This window comes from Harpia harpyja, chromosome 14 (genome assembly GCF_026419915.1).
Source record: "Harpia harpyja isolate bHarHar1 chromosome 14, bHarHar1 primary haplotype, whole genome shotgun sequence".
In the NCBI taxonomy this organism is placed as follows: Eukaryota; Metazoa; Chordata; class Aves; order Accipitriformes; family Accipitridae; genus Harpia; species Harpia harpyja.
This window is the reverse complement of record NC_068953.1, coordinates 31,003,994-31,025,530: the sequence shown is the minus strand read 5'-3', so window position 1 is coordinate 31,025,530 and position 21,537 is coordinate 31,003,994. Positions and strand designations below refer to the sequence as shown.

At 36.5% G+C, this 21,537-nt stretch overlaps 1 protein-coding gene across 9 annotated transcripts in view; it reads right to left on the bottom strand.

Moving 5' to 3' along the window:
- Window positions 1-21,537, bottom strand: part of TCF12 (transcription factor 12) — a 174,752-nt gene that overhangs the window by 123,918 nt on the left and 29,297 nt on the right. For 7 of the 9 annotated variants that reach the window (XM_052807253.1, XM_052807257.1, XM_052807258.1 and 4 more), the window contains exons 4-5: window positions 3,818-3,891; window positions 39-107 (exon numbers count right to left, since the gene is read on the bottom strand). The exons of 1 other annotated variant lie outside the window; for it this stretch is intronic. In XM_052807253.1, the coding sequence (XP_052663213.1) occupies window positions 39-107; window positions 3,818-3,891 (143 nt within the window). Of the gene's footprint in view, window positions 1-38; window positions 108-3,817; window positions 3,892-7,327; window positions 7,348-21,537 lie in introns of those variants that run through there. One more of the 9 variants, XM_052807260.1, reaches the window with a different exon arrangement.

The window sequence follows — 21,537 nt, the reverse complement described above, 5'->3', positions numbered from 1 at the left end:
AAGAAAATCACACACAAGATAAAAAGAATAAATGGTACCTCTTGAGGCTTCAACTTTTCTATGTCTGTGGAGAGGTCTGAGCTTTTTCCATGAAGACTGCCGTTTTCCTGTAAACAGGCAAGTAGAGCAATTAGGACAAGAATAACATTCTATATTGAAATTATGAGGAAAAGCACTGGATTTTAAAGTTACAAGTTGAACATGTAAGACAATTATAACTTATTTAAACTCTGTATGTTAATCACCACAGGGAATAACCTAGGAATGTAAAAGGCTAAGCGTATCATTTGCCCTGCCTCCTGAGAAACTCTGATCTATATTCTCACAAATCAGACCCACACACTCATTTTACCTCTTCCTCGGAGCCATCTGATATGGCAGCATATGGAGTAGTAGTCAGAAATTCCCTTTATTCAAAATTCTGAACCAGTAGTGTAATGTGTCTCATTTGTTGAAAGAAAACCAAAAAATAAAGACCATACATCTTACAAAAATTTATGCGTGCAAACTTTAGACTGGTAAACAAAGCTTTTTCAGTGATTTTGATGCAGAAGAACTTCCTTTGTTCTACTTTTTTGCAGAAGAACATGGCCATGAGATGAATTAATTTGTGCATCTTAAGCATTACCAATTCTATACACAGACAGTATATATTTCTAGTGTTCATCACTTTTTTTGGGAAAACACAGGAATGGAGTTTTCCTGTAAAAGGAATTCAGTTTTCTTTAAAAGAAAACTGTTGTCATTTAAATGACATCCCAGACAACCATTCTTTATTGCTTCCTGCAGGGCCTCTACAGAAAGTTGGTTTTCTTCCCCTCCCACTACCAAATTTTTAGGTGTATTGAAGGCCTGGCCAAAGATCTGTATTCATCAGCCAAACCCTCTGAATTCCTTTCGACAGCCACTTCACATCAATTCTGCATAATATCCATCCTGACTCTGTGGGACAGGCCTTCCTTATTCCTCAGTGTATGAAAATGATTTACTACACAAAACCAAGGAGATGCACATGTTTTGTAATCTTCCAAAGCCAAGCACCAGAGGCTGATGCCTCCTAAGACAACCCAACCACACCGGGCTCTCAGGAAAATCTAAACCTACCAGCATCCACTACCTGGTCAGTGATGCTGCCAGAAACTGCTGCCGTGCCGATGCTTCAGGACTGTGGAGTCAACAGCTCACAGCTAAGCTGACCCCATAGAGAAATTTTATGGACAGTCTAATGTCACGTTCTGTGCTAACATGAGACTTGCTCTTAAATTTATATCATTTAGCAAGTTTTCCAAAAATAAAATTAGTGTAGGAAGACATTTGCAAAAATATTCAACTTACAATAATCTTTCACTAGAATTCAGGACTATTAGGGTTCCCCCCACCGCCATGATTTCTGCTGCCTTTAGACAAAAAAATCCCCTATAAAAATGAAGAAAACTTTACCACCTCAACACTACAGGAACAAATGAATTTTTTTTAAAAAGGGAAAGCAAAACATACAAAAGGTTGTTTTGGGAGACAGAGAGAAGTGAACCCGCTTATTTCATTTTCAGTTTATAATTCAAGCAAGTTTGTATGCAAGTATTTGGTCCTCTCCTGTTCTAAATTTTATAATGATGCACACAAAGCCACATTATAAAAATCATTAAGTTCAGCCACAAATACAAGTAGGGAAATAAATCTACGTATCAGTATTTTAAGTCTCTAACTTTCCGAAAAAAATCAGACAGCATTAACTGCAAATTCTCTAAAATAAACATACTTTATAACATATTTAGCTTGAATTAGGAAAGACCTATTAAAACAGTATGCTCCAGTTTAAACAAAAATGAACATATTTTCTTTTAAAAAAACCCCAACAAAACAAAACAAACAAACAAATCACAAACTGTAAATAATTGGTGCTTCAGAATGAACTCTCAGTATCATCTCAAATTACTAGCATGCAAAAGAAAAATCCTCTGCACTTAGCCAGCAGAGGAAGAAATACTTCAATAACATTCTGGGGATAGATGCCACCAACTCTTAACAATATATTCAGTTTGGCTAGAGTCCAACTGGCTTTAGCTGAAACTGTCCTAACAAATTATGATTCAGCAAGAACTGTTTGCTGGGAGGATAAATTTCTTTTTTTTTGTCTGTCTCACTCTTTCCCGCCCCCCCCCCCCCCCCGCCCCCCAATATAAACTATTTTAAGTCCAAGTTACAGTTGCTGGTGGGGGGAGAGGGACACCTGACATGTAAAAGAATTTAACATCTCTCTTTTTCCTGAAGCCTTCCACAGGGCTCAAGACAAACCTACATTTACATTTGCTTTTCTTAACGATACACCCAAATAGCACCAACCTCTTCCTACAACTCTAACTTCTGGTATACCTCTGTTAGAACACTGACATCTGCCTTTATTACCAACTTTGGGGTATTATAGTATAATTTATGGAGGGTTTGATTCTTGACTAGTGTTTGAATTTCCTAGTCATGATCTTCAGTTATAGTAAAAAAGCAAACAAAAAAAAACCCCAAACCCACAAAAAACCCAAACAACAACAACAACAACAAAGACCAACCACCAGGCACCCTGACTTTACATTATTGGAATGTTAGCCAGCTGATCCTCTAACATAAAAAAAAAAAAAATGTGATTAATATAGCCACCCAGCCAACCAATCACAAGCTCAGATTCCACTTAGGTCAGGTTAAGTCATGATTGATAAAAATTGATCAGCAACATCATAAATGTGTCTCAAAACACCAAACACAATATACAAGTTACTTAAAGCTGCATAGTAAGATTCCATTTCAAATGTAGAAAACGCATCTAAAGGCTGGGCTTCATGCCTTAAATTATGCAGGATATTTTAAAACAATGCCTAACTTCTGTGTTGCATAGACGTACTTCTGCAACCCATAAAGTTCTTCTATCTTTTTATTATAATTTATTTACCAAAGATCAATGGAAAAATTAGGACTTCATAATAAATCTTTCTAATGCTCTTTTCCAAAGTCAGACAGAGGCTTTAACAATATCCAGTGAGCTGGACAAGACCTTGCATCCTACTCACTTCATTCCATAGCAAGAGAAAGCTGCAAAGGTACATGACCTAACACAGTTCTCTGGCTTAAGGGTACTGAAATCAGAACAAATTATTTAGACTAGGCCCATCAGTTATGCTGTGTATTTCTAGTAATTAACTCATTAGGTACTTAGCTCATTGACTTTTTAGGGAGTAGGTATTCATAAAAAGAAAATTGAGTAGATGAAAGGGAATGTGATTTCCTAAGGGGAAAGCTTGCTTTTGACCACTGAGGTGGGTTTTAAAAAGGCAATGTTATTTTAGGATTTAGATACTATCAAAAACCTTTAGCTCAATAAGCTGGATGGATGAAGCTGCAATGGGAACAGGAAGAAAGTATTTAAAAAGAGAAGCCTCTGTCCAACATCATGACACAGCACATACTATAGCTGGCTAACGTTAATGGAGAGGCAAGCGTTCCCTACACTTTGCCAATAAATCTGCTCCTGGATAAGTAACATGACTTCTGTTTTCATTTTCTGACCATAAGGTAAATAAAATGCATGGTCATCATTCAAGTATACAGTTATGTATGGTTTATTTTCATAAATTCTTAACCTATATATTTTTTAGCCTTAGAAATCTGCATCACTATTGCAGCTTATCAAAGTCATTAAAGTCTATAAAAGATGCTAATCTGTATATTTAAAGGAGCTTACCCTTCAAAAACATTGCCAAATCATCTGCTGATTTTCATTGTACTTTTCCATAAACTTTCACTATGAATTATTATATGGGAACCTTACCCTTGAAGATTCATATGAAGGACTTGGCTGACCGCTTGTTCCCCAGGATGTGGCACCTGTTCGCTCATCCATACCTAGCAATAAAAAGAAAAATACAGACCTATAAGAAAAGATAGTAAAAGCATAATGTTCTCTGATGCAACCTGAAAGCAAATTCATCTGCTTCCATACACTTAAAGCAAATTCATCTGCTTCCGTATACCTAAAGCAGTATTTCTAAAAACAAAAGATGAACAGTTTCCTTGTTAATGAAGCTGGCTACAAAGCAACCTACTCATTTGGACACCTGCAGCTGCTGAAAACAGGAGTGTAAAAAGTCAAAAGAATTGCCAATCTGCAGTGTCTGCCCTACCCAATCCATAAGAAATTAGCATGAGTAACAAAACAAGCACAACTATGTTAGCCTGGCTTTTTGCACAGCCCGATTTATCCTGCATCTTAAGCACTGAATATTGCAGCACATACTGTGAAATGTATACTTGTTATCTACTCTTTGCTCTCATGTCTTGCTTAAGTATTGTAAAATGTGCGAAATTATTTCCCCTGCTTGGTCTTTACATGACATGCAAGATATTTTAGCATAAGTGGGGAAAAAGACAAGACAGACTGGTTATATTTCAATGACTTAAAAAAAACCCAGAGAAACCCATGGTGTCTGCCCTACTAAAATAGGAATCTTTAATTCTGTAACGGTTCTTTTAGAATCAGTTCCTTTTATGCAAATGCAGGTTACAGCTCAAAAGAGAAAGGGGAAGGAAAAATAGGGAGATCTTTAAACTCAGTATCAGAAGATACATCCCATGTATTATCGAGCCAACGATTAGAAATACTGTTGCCAACACTTTCTCCAATTACTTTCTATTCAAAGTTAATTGGCCAAACCATCTTTAAACCCCATTCCAAAACAACTAATTGCAAAAGTACCTGAATTCCTATAGCAAATTCATTCATATAGGATAAGGTTACTATTACAGTAATTAAGTTCCTGGTTATCTGTATCACAAGATAATTTTTTTTTTTTAATAGGTGAAACACTTCCATCCTAAATTGCAGGTTTCCACACGCTTTGGCCTATAAAACACAACTCATAAGTTTCCTGTCACCCAAACTTCCCTCATAAAGAGTTTTGATATAGAGCATAAATTCTTATGTGATGTATAGTATAACTATTTATGAAGCTTTATAATGTCATAATTTATAAATAAGAACTAAGTGTCACAATTTATAAATAAGAGCTCAGTGCAAGGTACTCCATACAATCACCCCTAAGCCCTAACTTTATATTGCAACTGTAAAACTTTCACATATGTATCTCATACCGGCCACGCTACAAAATAAAATCCAAGGAAATACTGTAAATAACTACCTATGGTGTAGTAGTATTCTAATCATTACTTCCTTAAGAAATGTGTTTTATGATGCTACAAAACACTGTTTTGACAGTCTGCAGAAGGCATGTTAAACTGAAAGTACAGTACAACCACCTAGATAAAACCTATAGACAACCTTTTGTGTACTGCAGGAAAGATCCCCAAGGCTGGAGAATGCTCTTTGAAAATGCAAAACCACCACTATATTGAGCCAGCAGTTTATGGAAGTTTGCTGCATTTTGCAGCTGACAGCATTGTTGTTGTTTCATTGTAACTGGTCCAGGAGCTGAGTAAAAAGTCGTGGCTGGCACTGACAAAGGCAAAAGTAATCTTTTGGCACAATTGACTCTTTTCTGCCAGAAACAACAGTCCTAGTAATCCAGTGATTATCATAACAAGTCTTCCATTGCTTTCGTTTCAAAAGAGACATGTAGCAGGAGGAGGAAAAAAAGAAAAGAAAAACACCTTACTGCAAGACAGTCTTTGGGAAAGTCTAAGACGCAGTACATTATATCAACCCATTTAGGAAATATGTCAGTAGATAACGGTTATGCATAGTGTTTAGATGCATGACCCCTGATCAGTAAAACATGTTACTCATTTAAAAATTTGAGTCAGTGGCACATAAGGACTTATGGTAAGGTTCTGTTAAATCAGCACATGTATAACTAAAAATTGTCATTATTTTAATTCTACCATTTGATTTATTCAAATAAATTTTTTAAAGAAACTGCTCTAAAAATGTAACAGTAAGATGGGGAGGAAAACTAATTTCTAAATAGTTCCCAGAATTCTTTCTTCTAAAAAAGGTCAATTTGGTTAGCTAGAGTAGTCAGGAGTATCGACATGCTTCCTTTTTTCTGCCAGGTGTCTTTTTCCTCCTTTTCAGGCAGCATTTTTTCTTTTCTTACAAGCCCAAAACAGGTTTGCATATGGACCTACCCTTTAATCAGAATTTGCACGAGACATGCATTTACACTTTAGAAGCTCCTTGAAGGCTACAAGGAAGAATTTCATACACTACATACAGAACACCGGCACTCTGACTTACTGCTGCTGTTTGACATCTGGATTTGACTTGGAACAACACCCCTGCTGCCCTTGGACCCTCAGATCAACATAGCACACACCAAACCAGCTAGCCAACAACGCTCAACCAGGAAATCAGATATGTGCCTACTATGGTGCTCAAGGAATCTGTTCTGGTTTGTACACTAATGTTTTTTCCACCCATGACAGATGAAAAACAACGAAAAGCTCCAAGAAGCAAAGACCCAAACAAACTCTAGCAGGCTGGGCACAAACACACACCACATACTTTAATACAGCCAAAGGTAGCTCTATTTGAATGAGCCAGGAGCATAAGATACAACTTCCAGATGGGAGGAGAGCCTGAAGTGGGGATCACACAGTAAGAATGAACACAGGAGTCATCTATGGTAATAAATTCAATAAAGTCTCAAAGCAAAAGTGTCATCAAAAGCATCAACAAAAGTGTTCAAGTGTTTTTCTGGGAAACACAAAACAGAATGGAGGAACTAGGGTGATCACCACCTTCATATAACCCCTTCCACAAGGAAATGCAGTGTCCAATTCCAGTATCCACTAATTCATCACGGATGTTAAAGGGCATGGGAAAGCTGTGACAGTTAGAGCACTGAAAAACATGCTGCACAGGGAAGGGCTGCAGTATCTCAATCTGTTTAGGCAACACAAAAAAGGGGGAATTCAACAACTGCATGTTATAAAGGTCTAGTAACACAGATAAATGCAGTCAGGCAGACAGAAGCATAACGAGGTTCTACCCTCACTTCCTTATTTAGTGTGCACTGAGGATGGAAAGTAATTGAAATGACTCATGAGTTGATTTCGTAGTTCTCAATCAAAATTGGCTACTTCTATAGCAGATACGCTGTAGTTTAGGGAGTAATTCAGTAAGTTTGACCTTTGTTTGAGCGGATTCAGCTGGTAGTCTGTGGCTGGTCTGGCTCACACAGCACCTCCACTGCACTCACTACAGCTGTCCCAGGGAGGACTGGCAGGACATCACCCCTGCTGTTGGTCAGCTGCACAGACAGGGCACAGCCCAAATCCAGGACCCCGGCCAGGCCACAGGAAAGGCTGAGTGTTCCTCACTCACCTCTGGAAGATCGGGCCAAGCAGCCATGAGGATGCTTTCTGGCTTTATGCACTGAATTCTAAAATGGCTTTGCTTAACATCACTTTTAAGATGGCACTGTGAGCATTTCAAGCCCTTCTAGAAGAAAAGCTGAAGAAACCTGTTGCATCATTACTTCAACATATGTATTCATTCTGAAAAAACAGGTTCAAACATTCACCTAATAAAAAAAAATGGATCTTACAATCAAACTGAAATGAACGTTGTTCTTGCTGGTGTAAGACAGAGAAGACCATATTTAAAACTTATTTCAAGAGACACAGGCTCTAATGTTTGTGTAAACAAGATAATATACTTCATAGGGTTACCATCTGCTATGATGTTGATCAAATAAACGATTTGACCAAAAAAATCACATTGTAGTTTGTTATACTAGGTACTCAAGGTATGAGTTTCTATCTTTTATAGCTTCTTTATCCAATTTTGTTTCAGAGTAATGATATTCCTTCAGATAAGATTCAACAACTGAAATCAATTGCAAAAAAACCTAGAGCACAAACTGTAACAGCGTTGATTGTATTTTGCATGTTAGACCCCCAAACAAATCAATCTACCATTAGACCCTATATTGCAACAGTCTATTGTGAAGTACGATACAAATTATTACCTGAAATTATATTTTAGGTCTAGACTTTCTAGTAAGGGGATGCAAAGAGAAATATTATTTGATGGAGAAACGCTATCTCAATTAAAAATTTTAAATTTCAGTAGGTTAAGACTACTAGTTCTCAGTCTCTTCTTGTTGATTCCAAATAGAAAATATTTCTCATTTTATAGTAGACTTAATATTTTTAATAACATAATAAAATAATTTATATTCTAACAAACTACCTGAAATTTACAAGTCAGATAAACAGTAAAGACAAGATACACATTTATTACTGGGGGTGGGAGGGGAACACTCAAAATCAAAAGCAGCTTTGACAATATATATCAAATAGATGTGGTGGGCTTAAAATATAGAAAGCTAAGGTATTAATCAAATTGAGAAGAGAAATGAAATACAGGCAACCTATCAACAGTCTAACCACTGAGGTGCCATTGGGATAAATTCAGATGCAACATTATAATTAGGTAAAAGACAAAACACTTTCATTTCAAACTATACAAATAGAGGGCTTTCTCTCCACCCACCCCCTGCCCCCAAAGGAAAGGCAAGGGGAAGTACTTCAAGCAGGGGGGGGGCGGGGAAGCGCACAGGGAGAAACTTCAAATCTCAATCCATACTGTTTCTCGGAGAATGTACCGATTGCCTTACAGCATATGGATACGAAGTTCCCCCCCCATCCCTCCGGATCAAAAAGGGAAGTTCCTCCCCAGTAACAGAATTGCTTATTAGAGGCACCAGTAGCCGAGCAGTATCCCTTTTTGTACCTTTTGCTCCAGAGAAGATTAATGGAAGTGCTATGGATATGTCACAGAAACACTACCCTGAGTCAGAGTTGTCTGGTACAAACTCTGGACTCCACAATTCCTTCAGGAAACTTCGTGAGATAATTTTATTAAATTGCATGATGCTGCTCACTCTCCTCCCTGTACTGAACCAGGGAGGCGCAGGCTGAACGCTTAATCCGTTGTGTGGTCTAAAAGTGAGATTTCTCCTGGGCTTAACTGTTAGTTTCAATATCCTTCCCCACCTGCCCAGTCAGGTTTATAACCATAAGAGTTGAGGTTGTTAACTACCAACCTCTAATGGCAGACATTTAAGAGTGCAACGAAGCGCTGCAGGGATTGAAGCCACCCTGCGGAGGCATTGGTTATCTTGGTTATTACCCATAAAATACTAACTGCCATTTAAATATTTTTCTTTGCAAAGATCAGTTTGTAATATCTGTTTGAAATATCAACAGTGATTATTAATAGTAGTAAATTAATTAATCTGCATTTTGGAAACACTGTTTATCCTGGAGAATCCCAGAGCACAATTATCTGACATAGCAAAGAACAAACACCCCCTATGCCAGTTATTGTGGAAATTACTTTAGGAATAGGTAATAAGATATGCTACACAAAGTTAATGTATATCCCCAGAATAGGCAATCACAATTAAAACTTCAGTAGAACAAAATTATTCAAATGGGAGAATGTACAAGTACACAACTTGCCCAGGCAATAACCAAAACTTAGACCAAAATTAGCATTGACAGGTGTTAAAAATTAGGTGTTAAAAATTAGTTGTAACCTAAAATGCATCATCAAATTGAACTCCCTCTTTATGGAAAGCTGTTCAAAACCTATACTTTCATACAGAAAATGATTTGCAAGAACAGTATTTTCTCAGGTCAGAATACAACTTCAGGGTGTATACTTGAACTTTTTCTAATACAACAAAATACTTACATTGTATAAAGTCAGAAAAAAAAGGAAAAAAATGCTGGTTCAGGAAAATTGATAAAAAGCTTTAATTTAACAGTGTCTATCAACATCAAAAGTCCATACAGGTAATACAGTTCCTGTGTAACTAGCAAGTGTGTTTTAGATTTGTTTCCACTCATTACCTAAATACAATTTGATGTTAAAAAAAAGAAAAAAAAAAGGCAATTACTACTTTTAACTTAATTTCACAAACAATTCTATTCATTTCTTGTAATAAGGCCCATGTATTCTCTAAGAACAACAACGGTAGGTTATTAATTCCTGTAATAGCAGCGCTTTTACAGAAACGTCAGAAGTTACCTACTTGTCTTTCCTCGACTCTAAATCACGTCACCAAACACAGCAAGTGATCTGGCATGGCCTGGACACTTTAAATACAATACAACCTGCTCAGAATAAAATTGGAACTGGCATTTCCCACCCAAATTGTACTAAACTAGAAACCTGCACATTGCTACACCCATCTTGTACCCAGAAAAAGTACATTAGGTACAGTTCAAAGAGGAGAGCATATTTACAAAACCATATGTAATATGCTGTATGCAACACATTTGTTATTTGTGTATGTTTATTCAGACAGTTCAAGCATAAGCTAATGATGAAAACTATAAAAATTAGCATTTAAACTAGTTTTAAAAAAAAAGGGGGGGGGGCAGCAAATTTCCTTACAAATCCACAGGGGTGCTCAAAGCACTACACAGTAAAGCTATTCTTTGCCCCTGAAAAGAAATTTCCCTGTATTAATACAAGCTTTAATATTATTCTTCCATCCAATTTAAGGTTAAAATTCTAAAAGAAAAATTAAAATGCTAATCTTCATGGATTATATCCTGTGTATAAATAATATTTACATGTGTGCACACACAGAGTATATTTTGAAGCCTCCCTGATTACAAACACGAATAAAGCAAACCAGCTTAGAGATCTTAGAGATCAAGCCCTTAGCAGGGATACAACGCAGAGCTTTTATTCACATGCAAACACACAGACAGTTAAACTGCTATTAAATTGCATCATGCTGCTTATTCTCCTCTCTATATTGAGCCATGAAGTATCAGATTGAACAGCTCTAACAAGCAAGTCTCAGCTGTACGATAGTAGCTATCATAATAATCCATTCTACTGGCGTATTTTCCTGTGGTTACTTCAGTTATGACTTAACAGCTTTATATAACCACACACTTAAATACATATATATATATATTTATATTTATATATACATCAAATCAAGGCCACTGTCACAAGACTGCACACACCAGGCCAAAAATATTCAAATATAGCCTCACAGTCAACAGCTACTGTTACCAACTGTATTACAGCAGTACAGGAAACTGCCAATTCAGGCACCAGAACACAACAGAATCTGAGCTACACTGTGTGTAACTGAGGCACTAACTCTCATGAACAAAGAAAACACTGCAAGTGTGACAGCTGTTCTAATGTGTCTAAAAAAGTTAAGAAAAACTGCTTTCGGTCATTTACTGTATCACAAGGTGTCCAGCAAACTTTGACTCTCTTGAAAACAAACTCCAAGATCAACCTGAGGGTCAGTATCCTTTCATGGTTTTGATGGTTGTCATGCATCTTTACACACGTACAATTAAAATTATCCAATTGCAACAAATTAAAAGTACTTTGCTGATATTTAGAAGATCATTAATGCATTAATTAATACTCAAACCTTTTAAGGAAAAAGAGACCCTCTGACATATCAAGCAGTTTAAGAGCAGAGAGAAAAAAAGAGCTGAAAAAATAGATTTGTAAGAAACATCATATATTTTGAATTTCCGAGTTCAGGTAGGTGAACCAGAAGAGAAATAAAGTATCAGACAAAAACCTTGCATCTTAGTGAGAGAAGATTTTGAGCTTTAAGTAAAATGGCAAGTATAGTATACAGTATAGCCAAGGAAATGTCAATACGATTCCACATTTACGCTGCTATGACTGGAAACAAAGATATTTACAGATATGCAGTCAAGATAATAGAAGTCTGAGTCTGATCTTCAGAATATCCAGACCAAAGGTGTTTGCTAAAAGCATGTGGAAGAAAACCCATGATTTGCTACAGTATATAGTATCTCTGTATCAGATTTTTGGCTGCCTTACACTACTGAAATCTAAGTTTATCTACTAACAGCAGCATGGCATCTCACATTAAAACAACACACTAACATCTTACTTTTTTTTAATAAAACAAAGCATGCAGAATAAAAGACGTTTGAAATGTTTTCAGGTTTACCTCTAGACAGGCATATCTTTAAAGAGAAGATTTCTTACGATTACTTGTTCTAAAGAGCACATCTAACAGACTCACCCACAGGATTGGACTCTCAATACTGAACAAAGCAGAAGTTGTGTGAACATAAGCTCTTCACAAGAGAATTCTGGCTCTTTCAATTCAGCTGGGGAAAAGTGACTATTATATGAACATGTCAGCATTAAACATCATCTTTTAACTCTAAAAAGAAAGTTTATCTGTTCAGTATTTAAACAGGGAAGAATGCTTAATGGATAAACAAGCACTGCACATCTGTTCATCCAAACCAGAGATGTGGTAGGCTAGCTCCACATTACATGTGAAAAAACAATAGAATAAATATAGCAAATGTTGACTTAGGTAATTATTAGAACCTGGCTCACTTATCTCTCTCCTTTTTTGCCAAAAATCAAGTAGAAACCCTCCATACTACTTCATTTTCACCCAAGAAAGAAGCTTTTACAAGGTTAGGGCTTCACCATTTGTCCTGCAGCACAATGAAGTGCCCTGCTGGTCTGTCCAAGGGAAAGATAGCACCTATTCCCTCAGTAAAAAAGCTGCCTAGAGCAAAACGTGTTTTCTTCTATTATTTTAGGCATGGAGGGGAAAAAAAGAGGTTTAAAGTAAACTATTAAAAACTTTCATGAAGCATCTCTACCTGCATTTATACAGTTGAGAATTTGAGCTGATGAAAGTTAGCATTAGCCTGAAGTATCAAGGATTACTTTTTCTAGTATGCATTTTGTACTAACTAGTCCTTCCCCCTCCATAAGCTAGCTAGAATGTAGTAAAGCTCTTGCCAGATGTTCTTTTGCAGACACTCAAAACCAACAGTTCTCAGTAATTCCATTACTTCCAAAAGTCATAGCCAGAATCCAGTCTGAACAAACGATGGAGATCTGGCACAGCCGGTGCTGCCAGCAGGGCCCTCAGATACCTTAAAAAAAACCAACAAACCCAAATAAACAAAAAAAACCAAGAAATCTTTCTTTCCTCAACTTTGAGACATTTCTTCCAACCACTTCTTTGACATAGATTTTATTGGTATTTTTGAGCCTCATTCTCAAAGTACAAAAATGTGATATTCTCTGTCAAAGGAGAGAAACCCATCTTTAAATTTCCCAGATATCATTGTTTCTGCCCGAATATTTGCCGAATCTAGCTCCTTGCTGCCTGGGCTGTTAGCTGCCTGCTGAGTCAGGCAGGCAGGCTTTGTGTTGACAGCTCCCTTAGTGTGAGTGGCAGTAAATGATGGTGTGCCCACAATGCTGGAAAGCTGATATGATACAGTTCAGTCTCCTACATCAACAAACGAGGTGGAAGGAAGATCACTGCCAGATGTTAACGGACCTTGCACTAATACATAGCAGTACTGCCGCAAATTTTTTGTCTGAGGGAGCCTAGTTTACCTTCAATTGGCAAAATCATTTGTTCCTGTTTATTAGGTGTTTCCACTCTTTCCATTTCTTTAAAAGAAGGACTGTTCCTCCCATTGAACCAAGATGTCTCACCACAGCTCATTTAAGTAATAAGTTGCCTTATGCCTGTACTCACTAGTTTCTTCCTTCATAATCAAAAGGTGTTAAGTGACCTACTAATTTCTGCTGCACTTCAGGATCATCCACGTTTTAACATTCTGCTAGTATATCCATGTTGCTACAGCTTATAAGTCTGGAAAGATTACCTTCCAACAAGAAAATTGCACCTTTAGAGGATCAGTAACACAGAAGTAACAACTCTAGAGTAGTCAAGACTCCCTGTTCAACACTATGGTATTTAAAAGCTGAAGAATAATTACAACAGTTTAACATTACTAATTTAGCAGAAATACCCAACTATTCTGAAAAGAACTTCAAGTAGTATCACACTAACTAAAAAAATAACTTATTTTTCTATTCCTGAAAATAACTACTAAATTTGGCAGGATCTGGGTCTGGTGGAAATTAGTTCAGAAATACCTAGATTCGCTAGCAAAGCTGTCAAGATTTCTCCAACTTTACTTCTTAACCAAAAGAAAGACTTTTTCTTCCTGTTAGAAGGAAGAGCAGTGAATTCTTCAATTTCTTCTACTAGCTTGTCGTTTAATACTCCATAGTCTGGTTAGACTGCGTAACATTTCTCCTTGGCTTAAATCCTAAATATCACACTTTTTATAGAAATGTGAGTTTTCAATGCTTTTCTCATAACAAGTGTTACATGAGCTGAAACGCTCTTAATAAAATGCACTTAGAAACCATACACACTTCAGAAGCAGAACTTTGATGGACAAGTTAGAACTGGAATTTGTATTCAAGTAACCACATTTTAAACTGCCTTCATTCTCTAACAACATTACAGCTGAACTGACATACCTGTTGCTGTTTACAAAGTGCACTCATGCCTTTTTTTTCTTTTTTTTTTTAAATGAGGAAAAGTTGCACTTTGATTAAACAAAAAAAAATTGCTGCTGCTTCTCAAAGTATGCTGTTACAGCAGTTTTGTAGGTTATAGCTAGAAAATGCTGAAAGCCAATAAAATGCGGTAGACAACCTTTCTGTAGTGAAAAGCACCCTTACCTGGTAATTATCCTTCCTACAATAATAATACAGTATTAAACATTTGCAAACAGTAACCTGAATAGTCTATAGTCAAAAAGCAAGTAGCAATCAATAACTAATTTTTTTTTTTTAAATTCCTCCTCCCAGGATGTTTTAAAAGTCTCTCCTACAAAAGCATCAAATAGTCTTACAACTTCATTCCTATAAAACTTACACCTTAAAATTAAGAACAGATTTCTAGAAATATTTAATCAGAACACAGAAGCTAATGATTTTACAGTAAAATTAGGACAAATACTGTAAGTTTAATATTACAGGTGAGTAAGACTAAGAAGCGGAAGGATACTAAAACCCTTCAACTCCCTGGCACTGCAGAGAGCCAGTCACTGCCAGCACAGTGTCCAGCAGACCTGTTAGCCAACGTGTGAGCTACAGCAGTACAAAATCTCCTCATGCAAAATAAGCCTTCAAACAGGCAAGCAACATTTACCAACTCCTCTGAAGGGATTCTGATGCAGGAACCACTGCCAGACAACATCTTATGAGTCAAGTTTTATGTATGCAAACGCAAGCCTGTATTACTAACAGCTAAGGGCTGGCTGCCACCCAAAGGAGGCCATCCTGCTTCCCTTAACACTCTGCTGTCCACACGGCCCATAGCCTGGCTTCTGTGTCCTCCTCCCTCATACTAGCACCTGTGTTTTGTAGGGTCCTGCAGTAAACCAGTTCAGGAAGAAACTAGTAGAAAACGGAACCATAAGAAAACCCCTTGTTGGTTTCTGGCCAGATTAGCTCACAGAAGTATTCCACTACCAGGCTGGACCACCACCAGCGTTGGCAGAAAGGAAGGGGAGAGTACGAGAATCAGACAATGCCAAAGTCAGGGTTGGGTGAAGGGCCAGGGAAGTCAGCCCACTGCTTTACAAACATTCGCTACCTCTGAGGGGGAAAGGGGAAAGGGGGGGGGGGGGGGGAAGACATCACTGTGCAGTGATGCATAAAATCCTGCAGTCCACTTTGAGACTACTGCCTTTACTGGACCATTGATACCATGCCAGCACATGAGAAAAATAACGGAATAAATGCATGTTTGAATTACATCAAACACCAATAAACTTCATAAAATCTTAAAAATATCAAATCTGCTCGGTGTTAGGGTAGAAACAGGTTAGCAGGAAGTTCAACACTGCCAGAACACTCACACACATACTTTATCATTCACTTGCTAGAATTTTAGCCAAAATTTAGAGGAAAAGTAAATTACTTTGAAGTAAATGGCAACAAAGCCCAAGAAATTTCCTTCCCTCTGTTTCTTCTGTAATTAAAAAGACAAAAAGTAAGAATCTTTATTTTAAAATTTTTAAGTACACTGAATTTTAGCCGAAACAAATCTTGGATCCCATGTGCCAAATAAGTTGCTTCTATGAATTACTATAGCCCATTTTTTCTTTCGTATTTTAGAATCTTAAGCATTGCCAAAACAAGCCAATTTAAACACATCGCCTCTCTGGCTGGTGACTTTAAGTTCAAATTTTGTTGGCCTTAAATCGTGCATTCGGTTCTCTTTATGTTACTGCTTTTAGCTCTGGCAACAGCTTTCAGACTTTGCTTCACTTTGTGCTTTACTTTTTCAAACTCCAACACTCCAATACAATGAAATTTGTGTAGGTGCCCAGCTTTGCTCAGTCACTAAAAATAAAATATTACTGTTTATAAGGATTATCAAATAATTTTAACAGAAGACAGACTCTTCACATTCTGTTAAATACATAAAATAACAAAAATGAAAAAACAGTTTCTGCCTTTTTGAAAGAGACAACCATGACTCAGTATTTGGGAAAGAATTTCTTATATTCCAAACACAAAGCATATTATTACCCTTCAACATATTATCACTTAAGTGTTTTGCAGATCACACTTTGTGAAAGGGTAATAAGGCATCAAACGTCTCTTCACAACCCAATTTATATATGAAGGATTACTGACATAGGTTCAGAAGAAAAACACTGACCTTCCCTCCCAGATATAAGAGAGTGTTCTGAAGATTCACACATGTAATAGGGCAATTCAGAATAAACACCACATACAGCTCCACAACATGTGTTCTTGTGGACTAAAAATGCAGAGCATATTCCTTTAGAAAAGGCTGGCCCACATACTTCTAAGAAAATTAAGAAATACTTGTAAATTGAAGTGAATTCATAACTAAACACTCTTCACCTGAATTCAAACAAATGTGATATGCTCACGTAACTGAAGGGCTATATTAGATGACATTCATGTCCTTTTGTGCCCATTCCACAGACACACACGGGATTTCCCTGACAGACAAACCAACGCAAGTACTTTCCTGAATTTTCACAAGTGATATGAAAGCCCAGTGAATTAAACAAATACACATTAAGGCACCTGGCAGGATGCATGTGAAACAAATGTAAAAATTCAAGCGCTCCAGTAGCAATTCTGTTCTACATCACTGCATGTACCTTAAGACGTAAAGCTTATATTTAAGAAGTCACACAAAGGAAGTAAACATGCACATCACTCAGGTATATATATATATGCAATTTGGACTTTAAAAAAAAATTCTGTGTACATCACCAATTACAATATCAACTATACATTATGGAACACGGATTGTCGTTCGGATTTTACTCCTTGCTTGGCTTTTCTTTTAAAAAAAGCAAGAAGTAAATCTGAAGCCACTTCCTTTTACATTTTCAACTTCACTGTTGAATTTTTAAACATCAGGGCATAACTTGCCTTGAATAAGATATATATTCTTAACCAATTATCAAGAAACCGTAACATTGTATACACTTCAGCCCCTAAAATCTCTTTAGCTTAGTTTTCATTTTCCTAAAGGACTCTGAGTGTATCATTATCCTAATGCTGAATCTATTATGGGAGAAACAAGAGAAAGCTAAAAAAATACTATGAAATACTACAATAAAAAGATGACAGAATAACAGACAAGAAAAAAGCACGGAGAAACAATCTATACCCACTTTTATTAAAAAAGGTTCAAAGTGAAGAAAAACTTCACACATGGTGGGGCCTCTTAAGATCTGTGAAGCCTCTAAGTTATCCGAGGCCTAATTAGGTTTTTAAGAAGTCTTAAAAATCTAATACACCCTATTCATACAGAATTTAAGTTGAATATAGGTTCTTAACTCTTTTTACTGTAAAACCAAACTTTAGTAGTTTACAGAAGACAAAAAATACAGATGAAGCTAAGCCATTTCATCTTATTTTCCATTAAGAATGAAGTACATTTGAAGCCAAAATTCTATACTCGCTGCACTTGATTAAACCCAGAGTAATGCCATCTATAATGCCAGTTACAGACAAGCAACAGAAGGATCTGATGTGATGCCTGCATTGATCTAGTGTTGTACTTAACAGTTTTTCTATTGAGAGTCAATTACATCTCCTTCACACCCACATCTCTCATTCTAACACAAGGTTTACAAGATTTTGTTAAATCATAATAATAAATTTTCTGCTGAACAGAAAATATAAAAATTATAGAAGGGAACATCTGTATTTCAAACAAGTCTATCAGACTAGATATTTGGCCTAAGAAAAATACTGACTACAATTACAACAGTGTCATTATTATGTACATGCCGTCTTTTACACAAGAAAATCCACTCAAAGCCATTTTTAAAACACCTCCAAAATTAGAAGTCTGTAACTGCAGCAATCTTAAGGCTGTTAAGCTTCCAGACTATAGCCAGTTCATAGCAGGGCTGATTAGCTCAATCACAGCACCTTGTTAACAGCAGCTGAGAACTCCAAACTGAATATAAATTACATCAAGCAACTCAAAGCACAGGCAAAAGTACTTTATCCTCAAAGCATGAAGGATACTAAAATAAAAAAAGAATGGATAACCTACAGAAGCTCATGAGTTAACTAAAGCTCTATGATACGTAATGTTTCCACAGACAGCACGTATTTCAACAACAAAAAAGTATTTAGAACAAGTCTAGAAATCAACTTCATGAACCCTCTTAAATTATGGAATACTCTTAAGTTTAACGTTCTATCTGAACTTAGTGACTGCAAATATGGTTATAGCACAAAAAAAAGTTATGGGGGCTGGAAGGCAATATGCTATTGATGAGAGGTAGGGGGAAATAAGAGCTAACTGCTCTAGCTAGGTTTTTACTAGCTTTTTCTTTGTCCCTTGATGTTGTCAGCCTTATTGGAAAGGAATAATCTCTCTGTAGCATTTATTTTGTTTACTTTTCAAATGCAACAGAAGTAATTCAAGGCCACCAGCAGTCTAAAGAGGACAAATGAACCACCTGTAGAGGTATTCTAAAAGCATATCAGTAAAAATGAAGCAAAATGTCAAATTCTCTATTTAGGAGGAACATTATACTACATGTGTTGAATAATGATAATCTAATGCATCTATACACATGCATGTATTCTTCTCTGTCCTTCTGACAAATAGCACAGGAATAATTTTGCTCTGATTAATAGAATGTGGAGGCAGATGAAAACAAACAAAATTCCTGAACTGGTTCATCACAGGAGTAATACTTGAATAAAACCAGTTTCCTACGGCAGAAAAGAGCCACCACTGTGATTAACTGTTTAATTTAATGTCAAGAATTTCTACAGGAAATTGCTTAGGAAAATGAATACATAGATGGCACAGTCTACTTTCAAATTTACGTATGAAGTTTTCCATATTAAATCAAATGGTAAAATTACTTCCTAGACCACAGAGTTTTGCTCAACTCGTATCACAAAAGCATACGCTATAGTAAAAGGTCTTTCTGGAAGACCGAGACATGCTCAAACAGTTCAAAAATTAAAAATACATACTGTATAACAATTAAAATCTCTTACTAGATCATGAAAATGAGTTAGATATAAAACAACACGTTATTATTAAAATGCTACAAGGTAAAAAGGATCATAAGAATTCCAATCATTGCACCTTTTCTCTGAAAGCGTATGAGACACACACCAGGCAAGATACCAGGTTTAATCAAAACTTTCTGTTGATTTCAGCAGGAAACTAACACAGAAAACACCTGCTACATAAAATCTCTGATTTGCTGCTTTTGGTTACATGTAATTCTTCTATGTTGACCCAGGCATTTCAGATGCAGTTGCTCCTTGCATGAAGAAGAAGAGAGAAGCAACTTGATTTTAAGTTATGTAACTGAAAAGGAAAGGCTCACAGTTATTATTGTCTTTTCCACAAAAAAATCTAGTTGCAAAAAATAAAACCCCATCAATCTAATGAGCCTCCAGCAATAACATCAATGCTCAATTCATCTACAAAACTTTGGTTTGAAATTCATAAGTTTTCAAAAAATAGTCAGTTAGGCATCAACACTACGAGGCAGGAGAAAGTGACCATACCTGCTTAGCAACTAGGACACATAAACCATATTTTTGCTGTGAAATGGGTCAATACGAACAGAGTAGATTTAAACAAAATCGTGTTTCACCCTGGAACGCTAACTCACTGCTTTTTAAATACCTGAACCTCATTCTCTTAAATGTTTGTTTACCATTGTATTTGGTCTTTAGGACACGCTACAGATTATTTATTTCCTGATTGCCAATCCTTCCCTTTGGGGAATAGTTTTTCTCCAAGGTTCTCCAAGTTTCCAACCTCTTCAATACACGTCCTGTTACTGTATTTGGATCTGGCTATCAGTTACACAAACAATTCAGTCTCCAAACAATCACTTACGCCACAGAGGCTAGCAGCAACAGTCAATGAGTTGATCTGACAAAGCATTTGTTTAGGAACCTGCTTCTGCCAAGTCATAATCTTGGCTATTTGGAATTTTTTTGCATTAAAAACAAGGAATCCATCCAATTCAGGACACTCATGTTATCCAACTATGCAGACAAGCAAGGAAAAAGTTCCTTGAATAACATGACCTTTGAGAAATCCTATCAACAGAACTCCCTGCATCAAGGAGCTCTGCACTCTTCAGCCTATTTAAGCAGCCAGAGTGTGAAAGAATTACTTGAGTGCGGGATCTGAATATTAAATACCTCATACCGTCCAGATCACAGTAAAGCTATCAAATAACAGAGTAACTACTTCGGAGCAAAACTTTTTTGCTGACTACCACCACCAACAGTACCAATAACAGCAGCATCCTCAGTTTCGTGCCAGGCTACATACTACTCTGAATTGCCTATCGCAGTTTGGAAAAAACACTTTTATAGCTTGCAAACATGATCTTTCACTATCACTTCCAGAACTGCTGCATATGGTGACAGAGACTGTCTCACTACAACTTCAGTATCACCTAATTTTAGCTGGCACTGAAGTACTCTGCCATTTCTGAGAGCCTTAAGTGGACTAGCATTCATTAAAAAACTTACTTGAAATCCTATCTCATAAAGGATGTCTTCTGTAAGTCTTCAACTGAAAAATCCTTGCAGTCACTGTGCTAAAAACACTGTAAACCTCAAACAGAAGGTGCAATTTCCTTGTCAACAGATTTCCACCGCGTACCCACATCTGTAATGTGTGGTAGCAAAAGTAGACAAGGAAAAACATTGAAAGAAAATATAAAAGTCTGAAATGGTTCCACAGTCCAGAAAATAAATAAATATATGCGTGTGTGTATTAAAACAAAATAATATAGACATATATATATATAAAAAAACTATCATCCAAATAAATCACTACTTCCTTTAGTCATTCCAGTTCAAGAATCTAGGTTAAAACCAAAAAAAAAAAAAAAAAAAAATCCTTGAAATTCACAAGTCATTTTAAAACTGCAGAAAAAGGTATTTTTCTATTGAAATTACACAGCAAAAATATAAAAAAATATGAGCCAAACAGAGAGATTTTCAGCAAATTTGATGTCCCTGGTGACAAACTTGCAGAGTTAACCATGGAGAGTCACCTTAAAGTCACTAATTTCTCTGAGAATACTGTGGATTCCAACAAAGTGCCAACATGAAACTTCCAATGCTATGTCTGTCTTAGCACTTCAAAAGAATGA